The 22,737-nt window shown below is 45.3% G+C and overlaps 1 protein-coding gene across 1 annotated transcript in view; it reads left to right on the top strand.

Annotated features, from left to right (window-relative positions):
• Positions 1-22,737, top strand: part of LOC133616089 (multiple epidermal growth factor-like domains protein 10) — a 572,792-nt gene that overhangs the window by 448,760 nt on the left and 101,295 nt on the right. The window contains exons 13-14 of the mRNA XM_061975174.2: positions 4,574-4,737; positions 8,375-8,477. Coding sequence (XP_061831158.1) covers positions 4,574-4,737; positions 8,375-8,477 — 267 coding nt within the window. The remainder of the gene's footprint in view (positions 1-4,573; positions 4,738-8,374; positions 8,478-22,737) is intronic.

Genomic DNA, 22,737 nt, shown 5'->3' with positions numbered 1-22,737 from the left:
ACTTTATTTCAAAAGTAACTCAGTTACTAACTCAGTTACTTACACCAAAAAGTAATGCGTTACTGTGACAAGTAACTATTTAGTTACTTCTTCTACTTTTTTTTTTAAAGCTCCCATTAATGCCCTTTTAGCCTTCATTTTAGTACTGTTATTGCACTGGAGAATAATACAATCTGTTGATCAACTTGACATGCATTTGCATCACTGAACTCTGCTAAGCAATGTGCTCTACATACAACACACAAACAATGTGCTCTACATACAACACACAAACAATGTGGTCTACATACAACACACAAAGACAAAGATATGTTTCAAAGGGCCAATTTATTTCAGGCCAGAACAAATTGACAAAACTATTTTAAATAGCTGCAACATAAAATACATAAGTAACAAACAGCATAATAACACTAACACTAAAAGTAACACTAATCACCAGAGGTGGGACCAAGTCATTGTTTTGCAAGTCACAAGTAAGTCTCAAGTCTTTGCCCTCAAGTCCGAGTCAAGTCCCGAGTCAAGTCCAAAGTCAAGACTGGAAAGTCTCAAGTCAAGTCCTAAGTCCTGCATTTTGAGTTTCGAGTCCTTTCAAGTCCTTTTAACCACAGACTAATATATTAACACAGATTGTGTATGCTTTTCAAACGCTGTATTTATTTATTAAAACAAGTGCATTTTAAATTGCAGGAAAGAAAATTGTGCTGACATTGCACTTTATAATAGCACTATTAACCAGTCATTTTAAACATTAACTCATTCCTTTACAGAATAAACACATTGGAAAATAAAGTGCAAATGTACTTATTTGTACAAAAGTGTTAACATTGAAAAAACATGACATATACGTGAACATAACAAAAAAGTTGTACTTTTTATATGTCGGGGCCCTATGCTGCATTGCATTTGCAAAAGACCAAATTAGCCAAGAGTCTGTCAGTCATTTGTGCACGATGGGGGCGTAGTATGATGCCACCATGGCTGAAAACTTGCTCCACTGGAGCACTGGAGGCAGGCACTGCCAAGACTCTCATGGCCACTCGGAACAGTGAAGGAAGAGTCTTCATGTTCAATGCCCAGAACAAAAGGGGGGGAGAGTTTTTTTGGGTTGGTGCACTACTTGTAAGTGTATCTTGTGTTTTTTATGTTGATTTAATTAAAAAAAAAAAAATATATATATATATATATATTTCTTGTGCGGCCCGATACCAATCGATCCACGGACCAGTACCGGGCCGCGGCCCGGTGGTTGGGGACCACTGAGGTAAACAACCAACAGTATGTCAGAAAGCTAGCTAAAACGGTACACATATTCATATATAGTATACATTTTAACTGACCTTTATTTTACTATTTTTGTCTTTTTTTTAGGTGGCTAAAATACGCGGTGCTGCTGACCGCCGTCTAACGTTACGTGTGATATATTGACTAACGTAACCCTGCTTAAAAAAATCACTGAACAAAAAGTATGAATAAGGTAGTGAACTGCAACAGATTCCCGTGTTTGCAATAACGTTATAACGTTAGCAGTGAGTTTACAGCCTCACTGATTTAACTACACAGCAAATAAAAGTCACGTTACTTAGCCAATAAACGTTATCTTACATTCAAAACTTACCGTTCTTTGTGCAACTTCAAATGCCGGACGAAGTTGGAAGTAGTTGCCTCTCCATCGGTAATTTTCGAACCACATGTGTTGCATGCTGCAAACCGTTTTGTGTTGACCACCTCGTAATTTTTATACCCAAACAAAATTATTTTAGGCATCATTTTTTGTTCACTGGCGTGTGGTTTGGACATGTCTTCTTCGTTGGTTGTCCTGCAATTTGATTGGATGAATGCTGTGTGATGAAAACAAAGTAGATCTAATTTGATTGGCTGTTGTACTGACAGCACACCAGCTGACACACGCAACGCTGATAGACAAGTACACAATGAAAAATACGGAGCGCTCCCGAATAACTTTTTCATCTTTGGGTTTTGGGGAAAGTATCAAGTCATGTCAAGTCATGTCAATTCAAAAGGCTCAAGTCCAAGTGAAGTCACAAGTCATTGATGTTAAAGTCTAAGTCGAGTTGCAAGTCTTTTTACATTTTGTCAAGTCGAGTCTAAAGTCATCAAATTCATGACTCGAGTCTGACTCGAGTCCAAGTCATGTGACTCGAGTCCACACCTCTGCTAATCACGTTAAACCCAGATTCCGAACTAACAAAGGTCTTAACTCATTCTCTTTCTATGCCACTTCAATATGGAATGCACTCCCAACAGGTGTAAAATAAGGGGCATATCTATCCTCCTTCAAAACCGCACTAGAAGAACACCTCCAGGCAACTACAACCCTAAACTAACACCCTCCCTTCCACATAATACCTCTTCGGATTGTAAATAATCAAATGTAGACACTTTTTCTTATACTTTCTGATCTCTCTCTCTGTGTCCACTACTTGCTGTACACTGTCACCCACATCCTGCCACACTTTGCATTGTTGAAGTGGTTGCATTGCATTACATCACACGCAAAAATGATATTAATTAATTAATACAAACAATTTACATGACTTTATATTGCATACACTCAAACTTATCAACCTCTAATTCAAAATTAGATTTAGTTTATAGATTAACTCATGATTACAGAAAAATGTAATCACTCAACACAACAAAAATTACAAACGGTCAATATCTACCGAAATTGTCAGTCTGTTGAACATTTGTACATTTTGCAAATGAATTAGAAATGTTAATGTATTTCATTGTCATGTCATGGGGTATTAATGTAATTAAGGCTATGTCCATCGCGTGGACATCGGGGGCGGTTCCACTGGATTGGCAGACCGGGGTGGTGGTTCCTCTCTTTAAGAAGGGGAACCGGAGGGTGTGTTCTAACTATCGTGGGATCACACTCCTCAGCCTTCCCGGTAAGGTCTATTCAGGTGTACTGGAGAGGAGGCTATGCCGGATAGTCGAACCTCAGATTCAGGAGGAACAGTGTGGTTTTCGTCCTGGTCGTGGAACTGTGGACCAGTTCTATACTCTCCGCAGGGTCCTTGAAGGTGCATGGGAGTTTGCCCAACCAGTCTACATGTGTTTTGTGGACTTGGAGAAGGCATTCGACCGTGTCCCTCGGGAAGTCCTGTGGGGAGTGCTCAGAGAGTATGGGGTGTCGGACTGTCTGATTGTGGCAGTCCGCTCCCTGTATGATCAGTGCCAGAGCCTGGTCCGCATTGCCGGTAGTAAGTCGGACACGTTTCCAGTGAGGGTTGGACTCCGCCAAGGCTGCCCTTTGTCACCGATTCTGTTCATAACTTTTATGGACAGAATTTCTAGGCGCAGTCAAGGCGTTGAGGGGATCTGGTTTGGTGGCTGCAGGATTAGGTCTCTGCTTTTTGCAGATGATGTGGTCCTGATGGCTTCATCTGGCCAGGATCTTCAGCTCTCACTGGATCGGTTCGCAGCTGAGTGTGAAGCGACTGGGATGAGAATCAGCACCTCCAAGTCCGAGTCCATGGTTCTCGCCCGGAAAAGGGTGGAGTGCCATCTCCGGGTTGGGGAGGAGATCTTGCCCCAAGTGGAGGAGTTCAAGTACCTCGGAGTCTTGTTCACGAGTGAGGGAAGAGTGGATCGTGAGATCGACAGGCGGATCGGTGCGGCGTCTTCAGTAATGCGGACGCTGTATCGATCCGTTGTGGTGAAGAAGGAGCTGAGCCGGAAAGCAAAGCTCTCAATTTACCGGTCGATCTACGTTCCCATCCTCACCTATGGTCATGAGCTTTGGGTTATGACCGAAAGGACAAGATCACGGGTACAAGCGGCCGAAATGAGTTTCCTCCGCCGGGTGGTGGGGCTCTCCCTTAGAGATAGGGTGAGAAGCTCTGCCATCCGGGAGGAGCTCAAAGTAAAGCCGCTGCTCCTCCACATCGAGAGGAGCCAGATGAGGTGGTTCGGGCATCTGGTTAGGATGCCACCCGAACGCCTCCCTAGGGAGGTGTTTAGGGCACGTCCGACCGGTAGGAGGCCGCGGGGAAGACCCAGGACACGTTGGGTAGACTATGTCTCTCGGCTGGCCTGGGAACGCCTCGGGGTCCCACAGGAAGAGCTGGACGAAGTGGCTGGGGAGAGGGAAGTCTGGGCTTCCCTGCTTAGGCTGCTGCCCCCGCGACCCGACCTCGGATAAGCGGAAGAAGATGGATGGATGGATGGCTAAATGATAGTTCAAAACATTTAATGGGAATGAAAGGGAAACTCAGTTCACTAATTCTTTTGATATAATGATGGTAATAAATTGTTTACAACTAAATTAGACAAAACATACTTTTATTCTGAGCAACTGACATGTGTCTGTGGAGCGCCAAACCAACAGTAACCAATTAGATGGCGGCTTTTAGTCACCTTCCAAAAACCTGGCATTCTTCACCTCTCCATTTAATTAATACCTTTAAATTGGAATAGCTATTTTTGCATGTCATCCTGTTTTACAAACCATCATTGGTCAAGACAAATCTAATGAAGAAACATGTTTTTTAAAAGCTCACAAACCAAACAAGTTAACTAATGGTCAGTCTGTGTCTGTGTCCAGGTTGGCAGGGGGTGGACTGCTCAATTCCGTGCTCCAGCGGAAACTGGGGTTTGAACTGCAATCAGACATGTTCGTGTGCTAATGGGGCAGCCTGTGACCCTGTCAATGGAACCTGCTCCTGCTCTCCTGGCTGGAGAGATGATTTTTGTGACATACCGTGTCATGTTAGTTCTCTATTTTTCTCTCTAAAATGAAACTCCATTGCTTTGTTTGTTTATATAAACCCTGGATTGACTGGAGACTAGTACAGGGTGTACCCTACCTTTTGTTTGAAGTCGACTGGCATAGGCTCCATCTCACCCAAGACCTCAATGGGGACAAGTGGTAGACCAAATCAGAATCCTACGATCGAACCTTGCATCGATCTGTCGTGGTGAAGAAGGAGCTGAGCTGGAAGGCAAAGCTCTCAATTTACCGCTTGATCTATGTTCCCATCCTCACCAATGGTTTTTAGCTTTGGGTTGGGACCAAAAGGGCAAGATCACGGGTACAAGCGGCCAAAATGAGTTTCCTCCGTCGGGTGGCGGGTCTCTCCCTTAGAGATAGAATGAAAAACTTTGTCATTGGGGGGAGCTCAAAGTAAAGTTGCTGCTCCTCCACATCGAGAGGAGGCAGATGAGGTGGTTTGGACACCTGGTCAGGATGCTCCCCGGACGCCTCCCTAGGGAGGTTAAGGCACGTCCGACTGGTAGAAGGCCACGGAGAAGACCCAGGACATGTTAAGAAGATTAAGGCCTGGGAACGCCTCGGGATCTCCCGGGAGAAGCTGAACGAAGTGACTGGGGAGAGGGAAGTCTAGAGTTCTCTGCTTGGGCTGCTGCCCCCGTGGCCCGACTTCAGATAAGCGGAAGAAGATATATATACATATATGTTTTTGTTTTTTTTGTGTGTGTGTTTGTGGGTTTTTTTGTTTTGTTTTTAGTTGTTGTCGTCTTTTGCCCCTCTTGTCCCCACGAGTTCCCTCTCTGGTCCGGCTGCATCAAACACTAAATATATATACAGGTAAAAGCCAGTAAATTAGAATATTTTGAAAAACTTGATTTATTTCAGTAATTGCATTCAAAAGGTGTAACTTGTACATTATATTTATTCATTGCACACAGACTGATGCATTCAAATGTTTATTTCATTTAATTTTGATGATTTGAAGTGGCAACAAATGAAAATCCAAAATTCCGTGTGTCACAAAATTAGAATATTACTTAAGGCTAATACAAAAAAGGGATTTTTAGAAATGTTGGCCAACTGAAAAGTATGAAAATGAAAAATATGAGCATGTACAATACTCAATACTTGGTTGGAGCTCCTTTTGCCTCAATTACTGCGTTAATGCGGCGTGGCATGGAGTCGATGAGTTTCTGGCACTGCTCAGGTGTTATGAGAGCCCAGGTTGCTCTGATAGTGGCCTTCAACTCTTCTGCGTTTTTGGGTCTGGCATTCTGCATCTTCCTTTTCACAATACCCCACAGATTTTCTATGGGGCTAAGGTCAGGGGAGTTGGCGGGCCAATTTAGAACAGAAATCCCATGGTCCGTAAACCAGGCACGGGTAGATTTTGCGCTGTGTGCAGGCGCCAAGTCCTGTTGGAACTTGAAATCTCCATCTCCATAGAGCAGGTCAGCAGCAGGAAGCATGAAGTGCTCTAAAACTTGCTGGTAGACGGCTGCGTTGACCCTGGATCTCAGGAAACAGAGTGGACCGACACCAGCAGATGACATGGCACCCCAAACCATCACTGATGGTGGAAACTTTACACTAGACTTCAGGCAACGTGGATCCTGTGCCTCTCCTGTCTTCCTCCAGACTCTGGGACCTCGATTTCCAAAGGAAATGCAAAATTTGCATGGTTGGGTGATGGTTTGGGGTGCCATGTCATCTGCTGGTGTCGGTCCACTCTGTTTCCTGAGATCCAGGGTCAACGCAGCCGTCTACCAGCAAGTTTTAGAGCACTTCATGCTTCCTGCTGCTGACCTGCTCTATGGAGATGGAGATTTCAAGTTCCAACAGGACTTGGCGCCTGCACACAGCGCAAAATCTACCCGTGCCTGGTTTACGGACCATGGTATTTCTGTTCTAAATTGGCCCGCCAACTCCCCTGACCTTAGCCCCATAGAAAATCTGTGGGGTATTGTGAAAAGGAAGATGCAGAATGCCAGACCCAAAAACGCAGAAGAGTTGAAGGCCACTATCAGAGCAACCTGGGCTCTCATAACACCTGAGCAGTGCCAGAAACTCTTCGACTCCATGCCACGCCGCATTAACGCAGTAATTGAGGCAAAAGGAGCTCCAACCAAGTATTGAGTATTGTACATGCTCATATTTTTCATTTTCATACTTTTCAGTTGGCCAACATTTCTAAAAATCCCTTTTTTGTATTAGCCTTAAGTAATATTCTAATTTTGTGACACACGGAATTTTGGACTTTCATTTGTTGCCACTTCAAATCATCAAAATGAAATGAAATAAACATTTGAATGCATCAGTCTGTGTGCAATGAATAAATATAATGTACAAGTTACACCTTTTGAATGCAATTACTGAAATAAATCAAGTTTTTCAAAATATTCTAATTTACTGGCTTTTACCTGTATATACATTTAATAAAGGTCAAATACAAATAAGGCAACAAGAGAAATATCCTACACTTCTGTTTTGTAAAGTACATTTGTACAGCAGATATGAGCATTTACATCAACAACATGATTTGCCTAAACGGCTGTAAAGGACAGACAAAAAAATACAACTTTTTTTTAACTTGGGACGTACCTCGGGCCAGATTGTGGGCACTGGTGGGCCGGTAGTTTGGGGAACCTTGGTTCAAATGACCTTTACAAACTCAATGTGTTTATTAATTGAAATTTAGATGAATCAATTCCAGTAGAAATTGTGTGTGAATGCTGAAAAGCTAAACTGAAATGCTGGTGGAATGTTGAATAAAGGTCGGAATAAGTGGAATTGATGTAGGAATGTTGAAGAGATGAAGCTATACTGAAGCATAATATAACTCTTCTATTGTTGAATGAATGAAACGTAAAACATGTAACCAATGGCTAAAATGTTAATAAGCTAATGTTAACAGCAGACATTAACAAAATCAAACACTTGTGCAAAATTGTAAAAATGTTAGCATGCTTCGTGATAGCATGGTAATGTTAGCATGCTAGCAAGACAAAGTCAATAATAAAGTATATGATACCTGCAAAATTAACAAAAAAGCGTTGAAAACATAATATATAACTCTTAGGTGTACACTTACAAAATTAGTTAAAAGACTGGCATGATAACATTAGCATGTTAACACGCTAACAGTTAGAAGAGGAAGGAAGGATCAAGTTAAACTGATGAAGAATGGGGGCAGCATGGTGAAACAGGGGTTAGTATGTGTGCCTCACAATACGAAGGTCCTGGGTTCGATCCCCGGGCTTGGGGTCTTTTTGTGTGGAGTTTGAATGTTCTCCTTGTGACTGTGTGGGTTCCCTCCGGGTACTCCGGCTTCCTCCCACCTCCAAAGACATGCACCTGGGGATAGGTTGATTGGCAACACTACATTACCTAGTGTGTGAATGTTGTCTGTCTATCTGTGTTGGCCCTGTGATGAGGTGGTGACTTGTCCAGCGTGTACCCCGCATTCAGCCCCAATGAAACTGGAATTTTGCACAAGTGATTGATTTTGTTAATATCTGCTATCTTGACAGCTATCTTGACCGCGACGTCAAGCGGTAGCAAATGGATGGATGGATGATGAAAAATGGTATCGAATTGCATATTTGTGATTGACAAAATGAGTTTTCCTCCTTACAGGAGGGATCCTATGGCTTGGACTGCAACGAGAGATGTGATTGTGCCAATGCTGATGGCTGCGATCCAGTTACCGGCTTCTGTCGCTGTGTTGCAGGTTGGACAGGTAAGTGACGCTACCATCACTGATGTTACTATTATTACTGTTATTATAAGTCAGGGGTGCTAAAACTTGTTCTAGCAAGAGCCGCTTGCAGTAAATTGAAGAGTGCCGGTGCTACTTTGATACATTTTCTACATTATTATTGTTCCCATAATTTGGAAAAAGCGTCATCCACAGTCTCCTCTCACAGAACAAATTCTATCTTTTTTACCCATTTTATGATTTTTTTTTGGTATGTGGCCCTCAGGTAAAAAAGTTTGACTATGTGGCCAAAGGGCTCACTTAAGTGATATATTGCTTGTCTTACTGTACACTTGTATGACAACGTAAGATGTTAACAAACATTACACATTAATTGAAGGGGAACATTATCACATTTTCAGAAGGGTTAAAACCATTAAAAATCAGTTCCCAGTGGCTTATTTTATTTTTCGAAGTTTTTTTCAAAATTTTACCCATCACGCAATATCCCTAAAAAAAGCTTCAAAGTGCCTGATTTTAACCATCGTTATATACACCCGTCCATTTTCCTGTGACGTCACATAGTGATGCCAACACAAACAAACATGGCGCATAGAACAGCAAGCTATAGCGACATTAGCTCGGATTCAGAATCGGATTTCAGCGGCTTAAGCGATTCAACAGATTACGCATGTATTGAAACGGATGGTTGTAGTGTGGAGGCAGGTCGCGAAAACGAAATTGAAGAATAAACTGAAGCTATTGAGCCACATCGGTTTGAACCGTATGCAAGCGAAACCGACGAAAACGACACGACAGCCAGCGACACGGGAGAAAGCGAGGACGAATTCGGCGATCGCCTTCTAACCAACGATTGGTATGTGTTTGTTTGGCATTAAAGGAAACTAACAACTATGAACTAGGTTTACAGCATATGAAATACATTTGGCAACAACATGCACTTTGAGAGTGCAGACAGCCCAGTTTTCATCAATTAATATATTCTGTAGACATACCCTCATCCGCGCTCTTTTCCTGAAAGCTGATCTGTCCAGTTTTGGAGTTGATGTCAGCAGGCCAGGGAAGCTAGGGTCGATATTCTTCTCTTGATCATCTTCGGTGGCATAAGGGACGGTGTGAGCCAAGACATCCAGGGGGTTTAGCTCGCTTGTCTGCGGGAACAAACTGCCGCCATTGCTTGCCGTGCTACCGAGGTTCCTTTGTCCCTGAATTGCTCACACACTCCGGCAGATTCAATTGGGGTCTGGCGGCAGATTTCTTTGACATTATCGTTGGAAATGCATCTGCTTTGAGTTTTCGCAGGATATCCACACATTCTTGCCATCTCTGTCGTAGCATATCTTTCGTCGGTAAAGTGTGCGGAACAAACGTCCAATTTCTTGCCACTTTCGCATCTTTGGGCCACTGGTGCAACTTGAATCCGTCCTGTTCGTGTTGTTACACCCTCCGACAACACACCAACGAGGCATGATGTCTCCAAGGTACGGAAAACAGTCGAAAAAAACGGAAAATAACAGAGCTGAATTGACTCGGTGTTTGTAATGTGTTTGAGAAAATGGCGGATTGCTTCCCGATGTGACGTCACGTTGTGACGTCATCGCTCCGAGAGCCAATAATAGAAAGGCGTTTAATTCGCCAAAATTCACCCATTTAGAGTTTGGAAATCGGTTAAAAAAATATATGGTCTTTTTTCTGCAACATCAAGGTATACAGGTAAAAGCCAGTAAATTAGAATATTTTGAAAAACGTGATTTATTTCAGTAATTGCATTCAAAAGGTGTAACTTGTACATTATATTTATTCATTGCACACAGACTGATGCATTCAAATGTTTATTTCATTTAATTTTGATGATTTGAAGTGGCAACAAATGAAAATCCAAAATTCCATGTGTCACAAAATTAGAATATTACTTAAGGCTAATACAAAAAAGGGATTTTTAGAAATGTTGGCCAACTGAAAAGTATGAAAATGAAAAATATGAGCATGTACAATACTCAATACTTGGTTGGAGCTCCTTTTGCCTCAATTACTGCGTTAATGCGGCGTGGCATGGAGTCGATGAGTTTCTGGCACTGCTCAGGTGTTATGAGAGCCCAGGTTGCTCTGATAGTGGCCTTCAACTCTTCTGCGTTTTTGGGTCTGGCATTCTGCATCTTCCTTTTCACAATACCCCGCAGATTTTCTATGGGGCTAAGGTCAGGGGAGTTGGCGGGCCAATTTAGAACAGAAATACCATGGTCCGTAAACCAGGCACGGGTAGATTTTGCGCTGTGTGCAAGCGCCAAGTCCTGTTGGAACTTGAAATCTCCATCTCCATAGAGCAGGTCAGCAGCAGGAAGCATGAAGTGCTCTAAAACTTGCTGGTAGACGGCTGCGTTGACCCTGGATCTCAGGAAACAGAGTGGACCGACACCAGCAGATGACATGGCACCCCAAACCATCACTCAACCATGCAAATTTTGCATTTCCTTTGGAAATCGAGGTCCCAGAGTCTGGAGGAAGACAGGAGAGGCACAGGATCCACGTTGCCTGAAGTCTAGTGTAAAGTTTCCACCATCAGTGATGGTTTGGGGTGCCATGTCATCTGCTGGTGTCGGTCCACTCTGTTTCCTGAGATCCAGGGTCAACGCAGCCGTCTACCAGCAAGTTGTAGAGCACTTCATGCTTCCTGCTGCTGACCTGCTCTATGGAGATGGAGATTTCAAGTTCCAACAGGACTTGGCGCCTGCACACAGCGCAAAATCTACCCATGCCTGGTTTACGGACCATGGTATTTCTGTTCTAAATTGGCCCGCCAACTCCCCTGACCTTAGCCCCATAGAAAATCTGTGGGGTATTGTGAAAAGGAAGATGCAGAATGCCAGACCCAAAAACGCAGAAGAGTTGAAGGCCACTATCAGAGCAACCTGGGCTCTCATAACACCTGAGCAGTGCCAGAAACTCATCGACTCCATGCCACGCCGCATTAACGCAGTAATTGAGGCAAAAGGAGCTCCAACCAAGTATTGAGTATTGTACATGCTCATATTTTTCATTTTCATACTTTTCAGTTGGCCAACATTTCTAAAAATCCCTTTTTTGTATTAGCCTTACACAATATTCTAATTTTGTGACACACGGAATTTTGAATTTTCATTTGTTGCCACTTCAAATCATCAAAATTAAAAGAAATAAACATTTGAATGCATCAGTCTGTGTGCAATGAATAAATATAATGTACAAGTTACACCTTTTGAATGCAATTACTGAAATAAATCAAGTTTTTCAAAATATTCTAATTTACTGGCTTTTACCTGTATATTGACGCTTACATAGGTCTGGTGATAATGTTCCCCTTTAATAAAAGTTTCATTGTGGAGAACTTTAGAGGTTCTGCTGTATTTCTAGTAAGTAAGGAGGTCAAATATGTGTTGTCGAATGTACAAATGCTACCCTCTGTATGAGAACAAAAGAAAGAAAACCATGTTGCAGGCTCTCTAGTTCTCCATAACACATTTTGCATAATGTAATCCATTGCCAAATTAAATCTTCAAGTATTTATACTGTACAAATAGATAATGCATATTTATTCAAGAGGATACTCATTAACTTATGTTATTTTCCAGATGTTGAAACTGTGCTTCACTCTTTTTACACGAGTGATATTTTATGCAACATTTTTTGTTTTATGCAAATGCATCATTTTTTTTTATTCTAATAAACTCGAAAAATAAAGGACATATTTGGAAAGGATTTTTTTTTTCTTACTTTTGTAACACAATTATGCTAATTGAATCAAAATAAAATGGGACGCAGTGCATTAGTAAATACTATGTCAAGATAATTGAGATTTTGTTGACTCTTTTACTTTAATCATCACTACTACCACATGAGGTGACATGGATCAAAAGTATTAGTATGTATGTTAATTTGCATTCCTGCATGTTAACAAAAAGCAGTGCACAACAGTATGATAATATACTGTAGTGAAGTTGCCTTGTTCTGATCAGTATCTCATCTAGGCCTCCACTTTCCAATCTTCAACTGGGTTTTAACCTGAACAACACAGTTTGCCTGCACTGTATGACTCGAATGCACTTTGTTAATTGACTTTTAATGGCCCCTCGACACCTTACTATCAAATTCTCATGCATAATCTACGTCAAAGCAAGTTTCTAATGAGCTACCGATATGCCAAGCTACAGAGGGAAGATGAAGAAATACTCTATTTGCACACTCTTCCTGTCTTGTCCTTTCTTGTGTCCATGTGCATGTGTAAATATGAATTCAAATACTTTGATTCTCATGGGCACTGCAGGCTCCATACTGTCCCATTTAGACGCTTTCTTAAGACCCACCGATGTAAGACTGATGAAAGATAGAGACACTTCAGCAAATGATCAAAAGGCCAAAAAGCTTAGGACATGAGGAATTTGAATGGTTGTATATTTAAAACTGGCATAGGTTTCACATATGCAAATAATATTTGAAACTGTGGGGTAGAGGTTAATGTTACAACATTATTTCCTATCAATCTTATGGCAAGTAAATGCAGGTCTAGTACCTCAGTACTAATGTAACGGATGCCAGTTTAGGCATGTGCCTAAACATGAGGAGTCTGCGCTAGACGGTGAGCAAAGAGCTTGGGGTTTTGGCTCATTGTCTTTAGCTAGCTCGCCTCTCAATCAGCAGATGCAGGGGCTGGACCAAATATTACACCAGGGGTGTTTTTTTCCCCCTCCACAATGTAAATTCAATGTGGCGTTACTTAGTTAGGAGCTATGTTGTCCCCTGGTAGGGTCTCCCAAGACAAACAGGTCCTAGGTGAGGGATCAGACAAAGAGCAGTTCGAAGACTTCTATGGAAATACAAAACCGAGACTCAGATTTCCCTCGCCCGGACGCGGGTCACCGGGGCCCCCCTCTGGAGCCAGGCCCGTAGTTGGGGCACGATGGCGAGCGTCTGGTGGCCGGGTACAGACCAAAGAGGCAACGTGGGTCCCCCCTCCAATGGGCTCACCACCCATAGCAGGGGCCATAGAGGTAGGGTGCAATGTGAGCTGGGAAGCAACTGAAAGCAGGGCACTTGGCGGTCCGATCCTCGGCTACAGAAGCTAGCTCTTGGGACGTGGAACGTCACCTCGCTGGGGGAGAAGGAGCCTGAGCTAGTGCGCGAGGTGGAGAAGTTCCGGCTAGATATAGTCGGACTCACTTCGGATGCACAGCAAGGGCTCTGGAACCATTTCTCTCGAGATGGGCTGGACTCTCTTCCACTCTGGCGTTGCCAGTAGTGAGAGGCAACGGGCTGGGGTGGCAATTCTTATTGCCCCCCGGCTCAGAGCCTGGATGTTGGAGTTTAACCGAGTGGACGAGAGGGTAGCTTCCCTCCGCCTTCTGGTGGGGGGACAGGTCCTGACTGTTGTTTGCGCTTACGCACCAAACAGCAGCTCAGAGTACCCACCCTTTTTGGATTCACTCGAGGGAGTACTTGAGAGTGCTCCCTCGGGTGATTCCCTTGTCCTACTGGGTGATTTCAACGCTCATGTTGGCAACGACAGTGAAACCTGGAGAGGCATGGATGGTGTTCTGCTGACCTCGACTGCGGATGTTGTGGATCGGTGAAGGGAATACTTCGAAGACCTCCTCAATCCCACCGACACGTCTTCCTATGTGCCTGGGGGATCTGTGGTGGGCTCTCCTATTTCTGGGGCTGAGTTTGCTGAGGTAGTTAAAAAGCTCCTCGGTGGCAAGGCCCCGGGGGTGGATGAGACCCGCCCGGAGTTCCTTAAGGCTCTGGATGCTGTGGGGCTGTCTTGGTTGACAAGACTCTGCAGCATCGCGTGGACATCGGGGGCGGTACCTCTGGATTGGCAGACCGGGGCCGGTGGTGGTTCCTCTCTTTAAGAAGTGGAACCGGAGGGTGTGTTCCAACTATCGTGGGATCACACTCCTCAGCCTTCCCGGTAAGGTCTATTCAGGTGTACTGGAGAGGAGGCTACGCTGGATAGTCGAACCTCGGATTCAGGAGGAACAGTGTGGTTTTTGTCCTGGTCGTGGAACTGTGGACCAGCTCTATATTCTCGGCAGGGTCCTTGAGGGTGCATGGGGATTTGCCCAACCAGTCTACATGTGCTTTGTGGACTTGGAGAAGGCATTTGACCGTGTCCCTCGGGAGGTCCTGTGGGGGGTGCTCAGAGAGTATGGGGTATCGGACTGTCTGATTGTGGCTGTCCGCTCCCTGTACGATCAGTGTCAGAGCTTGGTCCGCATTGCCGGCAGTAAGTCGGACACATTTCCAGTGAGGGTTGGACTCCGCCAAGGCTGCCCTTTGTCACCGATTCTGTTCATAACTTTTATGGACAGAATTTCTAGGCGCAGTCAAGGCGTTGAGGGGATCCGGGTTGGTGGCTGCAGGATTAGGTCTCTGCTTTTTGCAGATGATGTGGTCCTGATGGCTTCATCTGGCCAGGATCTTCAGCTCTCACTGGATCGGTTCGCAGCCGTGTGTGAAGCGACTGGGATGAGAATCAGCACCTCCAAGTCCGAGTCCATGGTTCTCGCCTGGAAATGGGTGGAGTGCCATCTCCGGGTTGGGGAGGAGACCCTGCCCCAAGTGGAGGAGTTCAAGTACCTAGGAGTCTTGTTCACGAGTGAGGGAAAAGTGGATCGTGAGATGGACAGGCGGATCGGTGCGGCGTCTTCAGTAATGCGGACGCTGTATCGATCCGTTGTGGTGAAGGAGCTGAGCCGGAAGGCAAAGCTCTTAATTCACCGGTCGATCTACGTTCCCATCCTCACCTATGGTCATGAGCTTTGGGTTATGACCGAAAGGACAAGATCACGGGTACAAGCGGCCGAAATGAGTTTCCTCCGCCGGGTGGCGGGGCTCTCCCTTAGAGACAGGGTGAGAAGCTCTGCCATCCGGGGGGAGCTCAAAGTAAAGCCACTGCTCCTCCACATCGAGAGGAGCCAGATGAGGTGGTTCGGGCATCTGGTCAGGATGCCACCCGAACGCCTCCCTCGGGAGGTGTTTAGGGCATGTCCAACCGGTAGGAGGCCACGGGGAAGACCCAGGACACGTTGGGAAGACTATGTCTCCCGGCTGGCCTGGGAACGCCTCGGGATCCCTCGGGAAGAGCTGGACGAAGTGGCTGGGGAGAGGAAAGTCTGGGCTTCCCTGCTTAGGCTGCTGCCCCTGTGACCCGACCTCGGATAAGCGGAAGAAGATGGATGGATGGATGGGCAAAAAATGTTCGCTTTTTTTTTAAATGATAGAGCATCTCACATTTCAATTAAAGTAGACAACAATTACTGTGTAGGAGACAGAATTAGGGGTTTGAGGAGCAGAGTGTGTGGACGGGTCTTTTGGTGTCAGGAGTTGTAGGTCACATGGGTATAAGTGGGTGTGTGGACAAGTCAGTGTGTGGATTGTTAGGTATTTAAAGAGAGCACATACACCTGTGAGTGAGGCTCGAGGGGAGGATATGTTTAGGGTGCCACACTATTTGTTTACCGCTTTACTTTGCTATTATATTTCATCTTTTTATATTCAATAACTCAGTTACTGTTACTACATGATGCGTTAGTGCGTTATTTTACGTTATTTTTTATGTAGTATCGGATAGAAACAGAAGATCTGAGTGTGTTTTATTGCAGCGCTGCGTGGAAAAGAAGAGACGTGCTTTGTGTGGGTGGGGGCGCGGGGGCTCCCAGACCGTACTTGAGGGGCGCAGGGGAGACGTTCCTCCAGGGCCTATGTACTTCGGGGCTAACAAGCTTCACTTTACCCGGAAGTGGGTCTTTACAGCTGAGGGTGAATGACGAGGCCGGCGGTTTGTTGCAACTTTGTGACTTTATTGGACGCAGCCATCCACCAAGCTAGAGCACCTGCACGCACTCACTGTCGCCGCTCCCTCACTTCTCTCGCCCACTCATTCGCTGACGTCACTCACCTCACATGCTGTCATATCTTAAAGGGCCACACACACACACATACGCTACTCTCATAACAACTAACAAGACATCATGGTGAAGCCAGAAGTCGAGTGTCTTAACATTCTCACTACTTTTCTTTAGTCGAGCACAAGGAAAAGAAAATGTTATTTAAATGTAAGTTGTGTCTAGGATCAAAGATCCTATCTACTTAAAGTTAAAGTGCCATTATGTTGCCGCTATTTAAAATAGTTTTGTCAATTTGTTCTGGCCTGAAATAAATTGGCCCTTTGAAACATATCTTTGTCTCTGTGTGTTGTATGTAGACCACATTGCTTAGCAGAGTTCAGTAATGCAAATGCATGTCAAGTTGATCAACAGATTGTATTATTCTCCAGTGCAATAACAGTACTGAAATGAAGGCTAAAAGGGCATTAATGGGAGCCTTTAAAAAAAAGGGGGGAAAAAGAAGTAACTAAATAGTTACTTTTCACAGTAACGCATTACTTTTTGGTGTAAGTAACTGAGTTACTTTTGAAATAAAGTAACTAGTAACTGTAACTAGTTACTGGTTTTCAGTAACTAACCCAACACTGAAGCTAACACTCTTACTGAGGCTGAGACCGCGTCCTCCCTCCAGATGTCCAACATCAATCAATCAATCAATCTTTATTTATATAGCCCTAAATCACAAGTGTCTCAAAGGGCTGCACAAGCCACAACGACATCCTCGGTACAAAGCCCACATACGGGCAAGGAAAAACTCACCCCAGTGGGACGTCGATGTGAATGACTATGAGAAACCTTGGAGAGGACCGCATATGTGGGTAACCCCCCCCCTCTAGGGGAGACCGAAAGCAATGGATGTCGAGTGGGTCTGACATAATATTGTGAGAGTCCAGTCCATAGTGGATCCAACATAATAGTAAGAGTCCAGTCCATAGTGGGGCCAGCAGGACACCATCCCGAGCGGAGACGGGTCAGCAGCGTAGAGATGTTCCCAGCCGATGCACAGGCGAGCGGTCCACCCCGGGTCCCGACTCTGGACAGCCAGCACTTCATCCATGGCCACCGGACCTGTGCCCCCCCCCCCTCAAGGAAAAGGGGAGCAGAGGAGAAAAGAAAAGAAACGGCAGATCAACTGGTCTAACAGGGGGGCTATTTAAAGGCTAGAGTATACAAATGAGTTTTAAGATGGGACTTAAATGCTTCTACTGAGGTAGCATCTCTAATTGTTACCGGGAGGGCATTCCATAGTACTGGAGCCCGAATAGAAAACGCTCTATAGCCCGCAGACTTTTTTTGGGCTCTGGGAATCACTGATAAGCCGGAGTTCTTTGAACGCAGATTTCTTGCCGGGACATATGGTACAATGCAATCGACAAGATAGGACGGAGCTAGACCGTGTAGTATTTTATACGTAAGTAGTAAAACCTTAAAGTCACTTCTTAAGTGCACAGGAAGCCAGTGCAGGTGAGCCAGTATAGGCGTAATATGATCAAACTTTCTTGTTCTTGTCAAAAGTCTAGCAGCCGCATTTTGTACCAACTGTAATTTTTTAATGCTAGACATAGGGAGACCCGAAAATAATACGTTACAGTAGTCGAGACGAGACGTAACGAACGCATGAATAATGATCTCAGCGTCGCTAGTGGATAAAATAGAACGAATTTTAGCAATATTACGGAGATGAAAGAAGGCCGTTTTAGTAACACTCTTAATGTGTGATTCAAACGAGAGAGTTGGGTCGAAGATAATACCCAGATTCTTTACTGATTCGCCTTGTGTAATTGTTTGGTTGTCAAATGTTAAGGTGGTATTATTAAATAAATGTCGGTGTTTAGCAGGACCGATAATCAGCATTTCCGTTTTCTTGGCGTTGAGTTGCAAGAAGTTAGCAGACATCCATTGTTTAATTTCATTAACATCAAGCCTCCGCTTTAAATGCTGGCGTGTCACAGATGTACTGCCATAAAAACAACGTCCGCTTTGCAGAATGAGTAAGGTATTCATGTTTTTAATAAAAATAAGCTTACATTTTCTCACTGACAATGTTTTTTGCGAGTGGCAGTCTGACCCGCTTCCGCTCAAAAAAACACGAGTGATGACGTCACGACTATTGTCGACAAATACCATTGTCAGCGACAAATATACTTGTCAACATTTGTCGACAATGTCGACTAATCGTTGCTGCCCTAATGGACATACCATCAAACATGCTGGACATTACAAATAAATTACCATACACCATGAGGGCCAAATGGAGGAGTCATGTCTGTGACCTGCACAGGGAACAAAGAGGAGAGCAATGTTTATCGACATCACACATTTTGTGGAGAAACAAGTAAAGATCCTTACTGACCGCGTGTTTGGAAACATATAGGACCCATCTACACCCAATAAAAATATGAACAAACCTAGGACACAGCCCTACTCTGGGAAGGACACACACTGGAGGTGTGTGCACAGTTGGAGAGGATGGCGCATACAGAGAAGATGGACTTCTTATAGGAGAATTGTTTTTGTTTTGGCTGTATGTAAAGGACAAATCAGCAAGGAATGCCATAAGAGTATCTCCTATTCAACGTGTGGCCTGAAGCATCCAACCATTATACACAACAAAATGATATTGTCCATAGCGAACACCATGTTCAAACATAAGGGTGTCCATACGTGCACTTGGCACCAGGACACCCTAGGCCGCAGTTCCATGATCGACTTTGTAGTTGTGTCATCGGATTTGCGGCCTCATGTTTTGGACACTCGGGTGAAGAGAGGGGCGGAGCTTTCTACCGATCACCACCTGGTGGTGAGTTGGCTGCGATGGTGGGGGAGGATGCCGGACAGACCTGGCAGGCCCAAACGCATTGTGAGGGTTTGCTGGGAACGTCTGGCAGAGTCTCCTGTCAGAGAGAGTTTCAATTCCCACCTCCGGAAGAACTTTGAACATGTCACGAGGGAGGTGCTGGACATTGAGTCCGAATGGACCATGTTCCGCGCCTCTATTGTCGAGGCGGCTGATTGGAGCTGTGGCCGCAAGGTAGTTGGTGCTTGTCGCGGCGGTAATCCTAGAACCCGTTGGTGGACACCGGCGGTGAGGGATGCCGTCAAGCTGAAGAAGGAGTCCTATCGGGTTCTTTTGGCTCATAGGACTCCCGAGGCAGCGGACAGGTACCGACAGGCCAAGCGGTGTGCGGCTTCAGCGGTCGCAGAGGCAAAAACTCGGACATGGGAGGAGTTCGGGGAAGCCATGGAAAACGACTTCCGGATGGCTTCGAAGCAATACTGGACCACCATCCGCCGCCTCAGGAAGGGGAAGCAGTGCACTATCAACACCGTGTATGGCGAGGATGGTGTTCTGCTGACCTCGACTGCGGATGTTGTGGATCGGTGGAGGGAATACTTCGAAGACCTCCTCAATCCCACCAACACATCTTCCTATGAGGAAGCAGTGCCTGGGGAGTCTGTGGTGGGCTCTCCTATTTCTGGGGCTGAGGTTGCTGAGGTAGTTAAAAAGCTCCTCGGTGGCAAGGCCCCGGGGGTAGATGAGATCCACCCGGAGTTCCTTAAGGCTCTGGATGCTGTGGGGCTGTCTTGGTTGACAAGACTCTGCAGCATCGCGTGGACATCGGGGGCGGTACCTCTGGATTGGCAGACCGGGGTGGTGGTTCCTCTCTTTAAGAAGGGGAACCGGAGGGTGTGCTCTAACTATCGTGGGATCACACTCCTCAGCCTTCCCGTTAAGGTCTATTCAGGTGTACTGGAGAGGAGGCTACGCCGGATAGTCGAACCTCGGATTCAGGAGGAACAGTGTGGTTTTCGTCCTGGTCGTGGAACTGTGGACCAGCTCTATACTCTCGGCAGGGTCCTTGAGGGTGCATGGGAGTTTGCCCAACCAGTCTACATGTGTTTTGTAGACTTGGAGAAGGCATTCGACCGTGTCCCTCGGGAAGTCCTGTGGGGAGTGCTCTGAGAGTATGGGGTATCGGACTGTCTGATTGTGGCAGTCCGCTCCCTGTATGCTCAGTGCCAGAGCTTGGTCCGCATTGCCGGCAGTAAGTCGGACACGTTTCCAGTGAGGGTTGGACTCCGCCAAGGCTGCCCTTTGTCACCGATTCTGTTCATAACTTTTATGGACAGAATTTCTAGGCGCAGTCAAGGCGTTGAGGGGATCTGGTTTGGTGGCTGCAGGATTAGGTCTCTGCTTTTTGCAGATGATGTGGTCCTGATGGCTTCATCTGGCCAGGATCTTCAGCTCTCACTGGATCGGTTCGCAGCCGAGTGTGAAGCGACTGGGATGAGAATCAGCACCTCCAAGTCCGAGTCCATGGTTCTCGCCCGGAAAAGGGTGGAGTGCCATCTCCGGGTTGGGGAGGAGATCTTGCCCCAAGTGGAGGAGTTCAAGTACCTCGGAGTCTTGTTCACGAGTGAGGGAAGAGTGGATCGTGAGATCGACAGGCAGATCGGTGCGGCGTCTTCAGTAATGCGGACGCTATATCGATCCGTTGTGGTGAAGAAGGAGCTGAGCCGGAAGGCAAAGCTCTCAATTTACCGGTCGATCTACGTTCCCATCCTCACCTATGGTCATGAGCTTTGGGTTATGACCGAAAGGACAAGATCACGGGTACAAGCGGCCGAAACGAGTTTCCTCCGGCGGGTGGCGGGGCTCTCCCTTAGAGATAGGGTGAGAAGCTCTGCCATCCTGGAGGAGCTCAAAGTAAAGCCGCTGCTCCTCCACATCGAGAGGAGCCAGATGAGGTGGTTCGGGCATCTGGTCAGGATGCCACCCGAACGCCTCCCTAGGGAGGTGTTTAGGGCACGTCCGACCGGTAGGAGGCCGCGGGGAAGACCCAGGACACGTTGGGAAGACTATGTCTCCCGGCTGGCCTGGGAACGCCTCGGGGTCCCACAGGAAGAGCTGGACGAAGTGGCTGGGGAGAGGGAAGTCTGGGCTTCCCTGCTTAGGCTGCTGCCCCCGCGACCCGACCTCGGATAAGCGGAAGAAGATGGATGGATGGATGGATGGTTTTCTGCTACTGACCCCTACTTCACATGTAAATGGCATACGCTAGTTCTCGCAGCGCATGTAAACACCTTAAACCTAACAATTGGGAAACTGACCTAATTTATGACATGACGGATTGTAAACAGAGGTCACAAAACCGGAAGTATATTACTCGAGGGAGCGTGGCTACAATATAGAGTTGCCAAATGTGAAACCTTTTCTGAGTTCTTTGAATGCATGTTATGGAATTTTACATGACATTTTCAATTATAATATCCATTCATCCATTTTCTACCGCTTGTCCCTGTTGGGGTCGCGGGGGGTTGCTGGAGCCTATCTCAGCTGATGTTAGTAAATTATCCACACACAAAAAAATGGTGTGGTACATCACATGAAACATTTAAGTGTCAAAAAGACAGCCAAAATAGGTTAGTAGATGAGGATAAATCTAAAGGTACAATATAATGCATAAAATGCACCCAATTGCAGGAATTGTCCTGATTTTCAAAATTTTCTTTCGGGGTTTGTGTGGCAGCACTTTGTCGCTGATAAAAAATGTTCCTCTTTTTCCCCCCTCAATTTTCCTCTTTTTTTCTGAAAGGGTGCTCATATGCCTGATTTAAGGAGATCACATGCACCTGTGAGTGAGAATAGAGGAGAGGATATGTTTGGAGTGCCACACTATTAGTTTACCGCTTTACTTTACTATTACTATTATATTTCATCTTGTTATCCCTTCATCATATTTATCCCTTTCGTTTGGCATCGTGTCTTGTAAAAAAAAAACCTTAAACCCACTTCAAATGCACTCCAGAGTCAAAGTGCGTCATTCAAGAGACAAAAGACCCATTCTTATCCCTCCACGGACCACCTGGAAATGTGGCCCCAACATATTGGAATACACTTATAAAAGGTGTTCAGAATAACGGCGCTATATAATTTTACTACTAACGAGTAATCTAATTACTTTTATCTATTTTACAACGCCGTTACCAATATGTTTGACGTAACGTGGCATTTGACAACCAAACAATTACACAAAGCGACTCAGTAAAGAATCTGGGTATTATCTTCGACCCAACTCTCTCCTTTGAGTCACACATTAAGAGTGTTACTAAAACGGCCTTCTTTCATCTCCGTAATATCGCTAAAATTCGTTCCATTTTGTCCACTAGCGACGCTGAGATCATTATTCATGCGTTCGTTACGTCTCGTCTCGATTACTGTAACGTATTATTTTCGGGTCTCCCTATGTCTAGCATTAAAAGATTACAGTTGGTACAAAATGCGGCTGCTAGACTTTTGACAAGAACAAGAAAGTTTGATCATATTACGCCTATACTGGCTCACCTGCACTGGCTTC

This window comes from Nerophis lumbriciformis, linkage group LG15 (assembly GCF_033978685.3).
Source record: "Nerophis lumbriciformis linkage group LG15, RoL_Nlum_v2.1, whole genome shotgun sequence".
NCBI lineage: Eukaryota > Metazoa > Chordata > Actinopteri > Syngnathiformes > Syngnathidae > Nerophis > Nerophis lumbriciformis.
The sequence above is the reverse complement of the archived record's forward strand: the minus strand, read 5'-3'. Positions and strand labels throughout refer to the sequence as shown.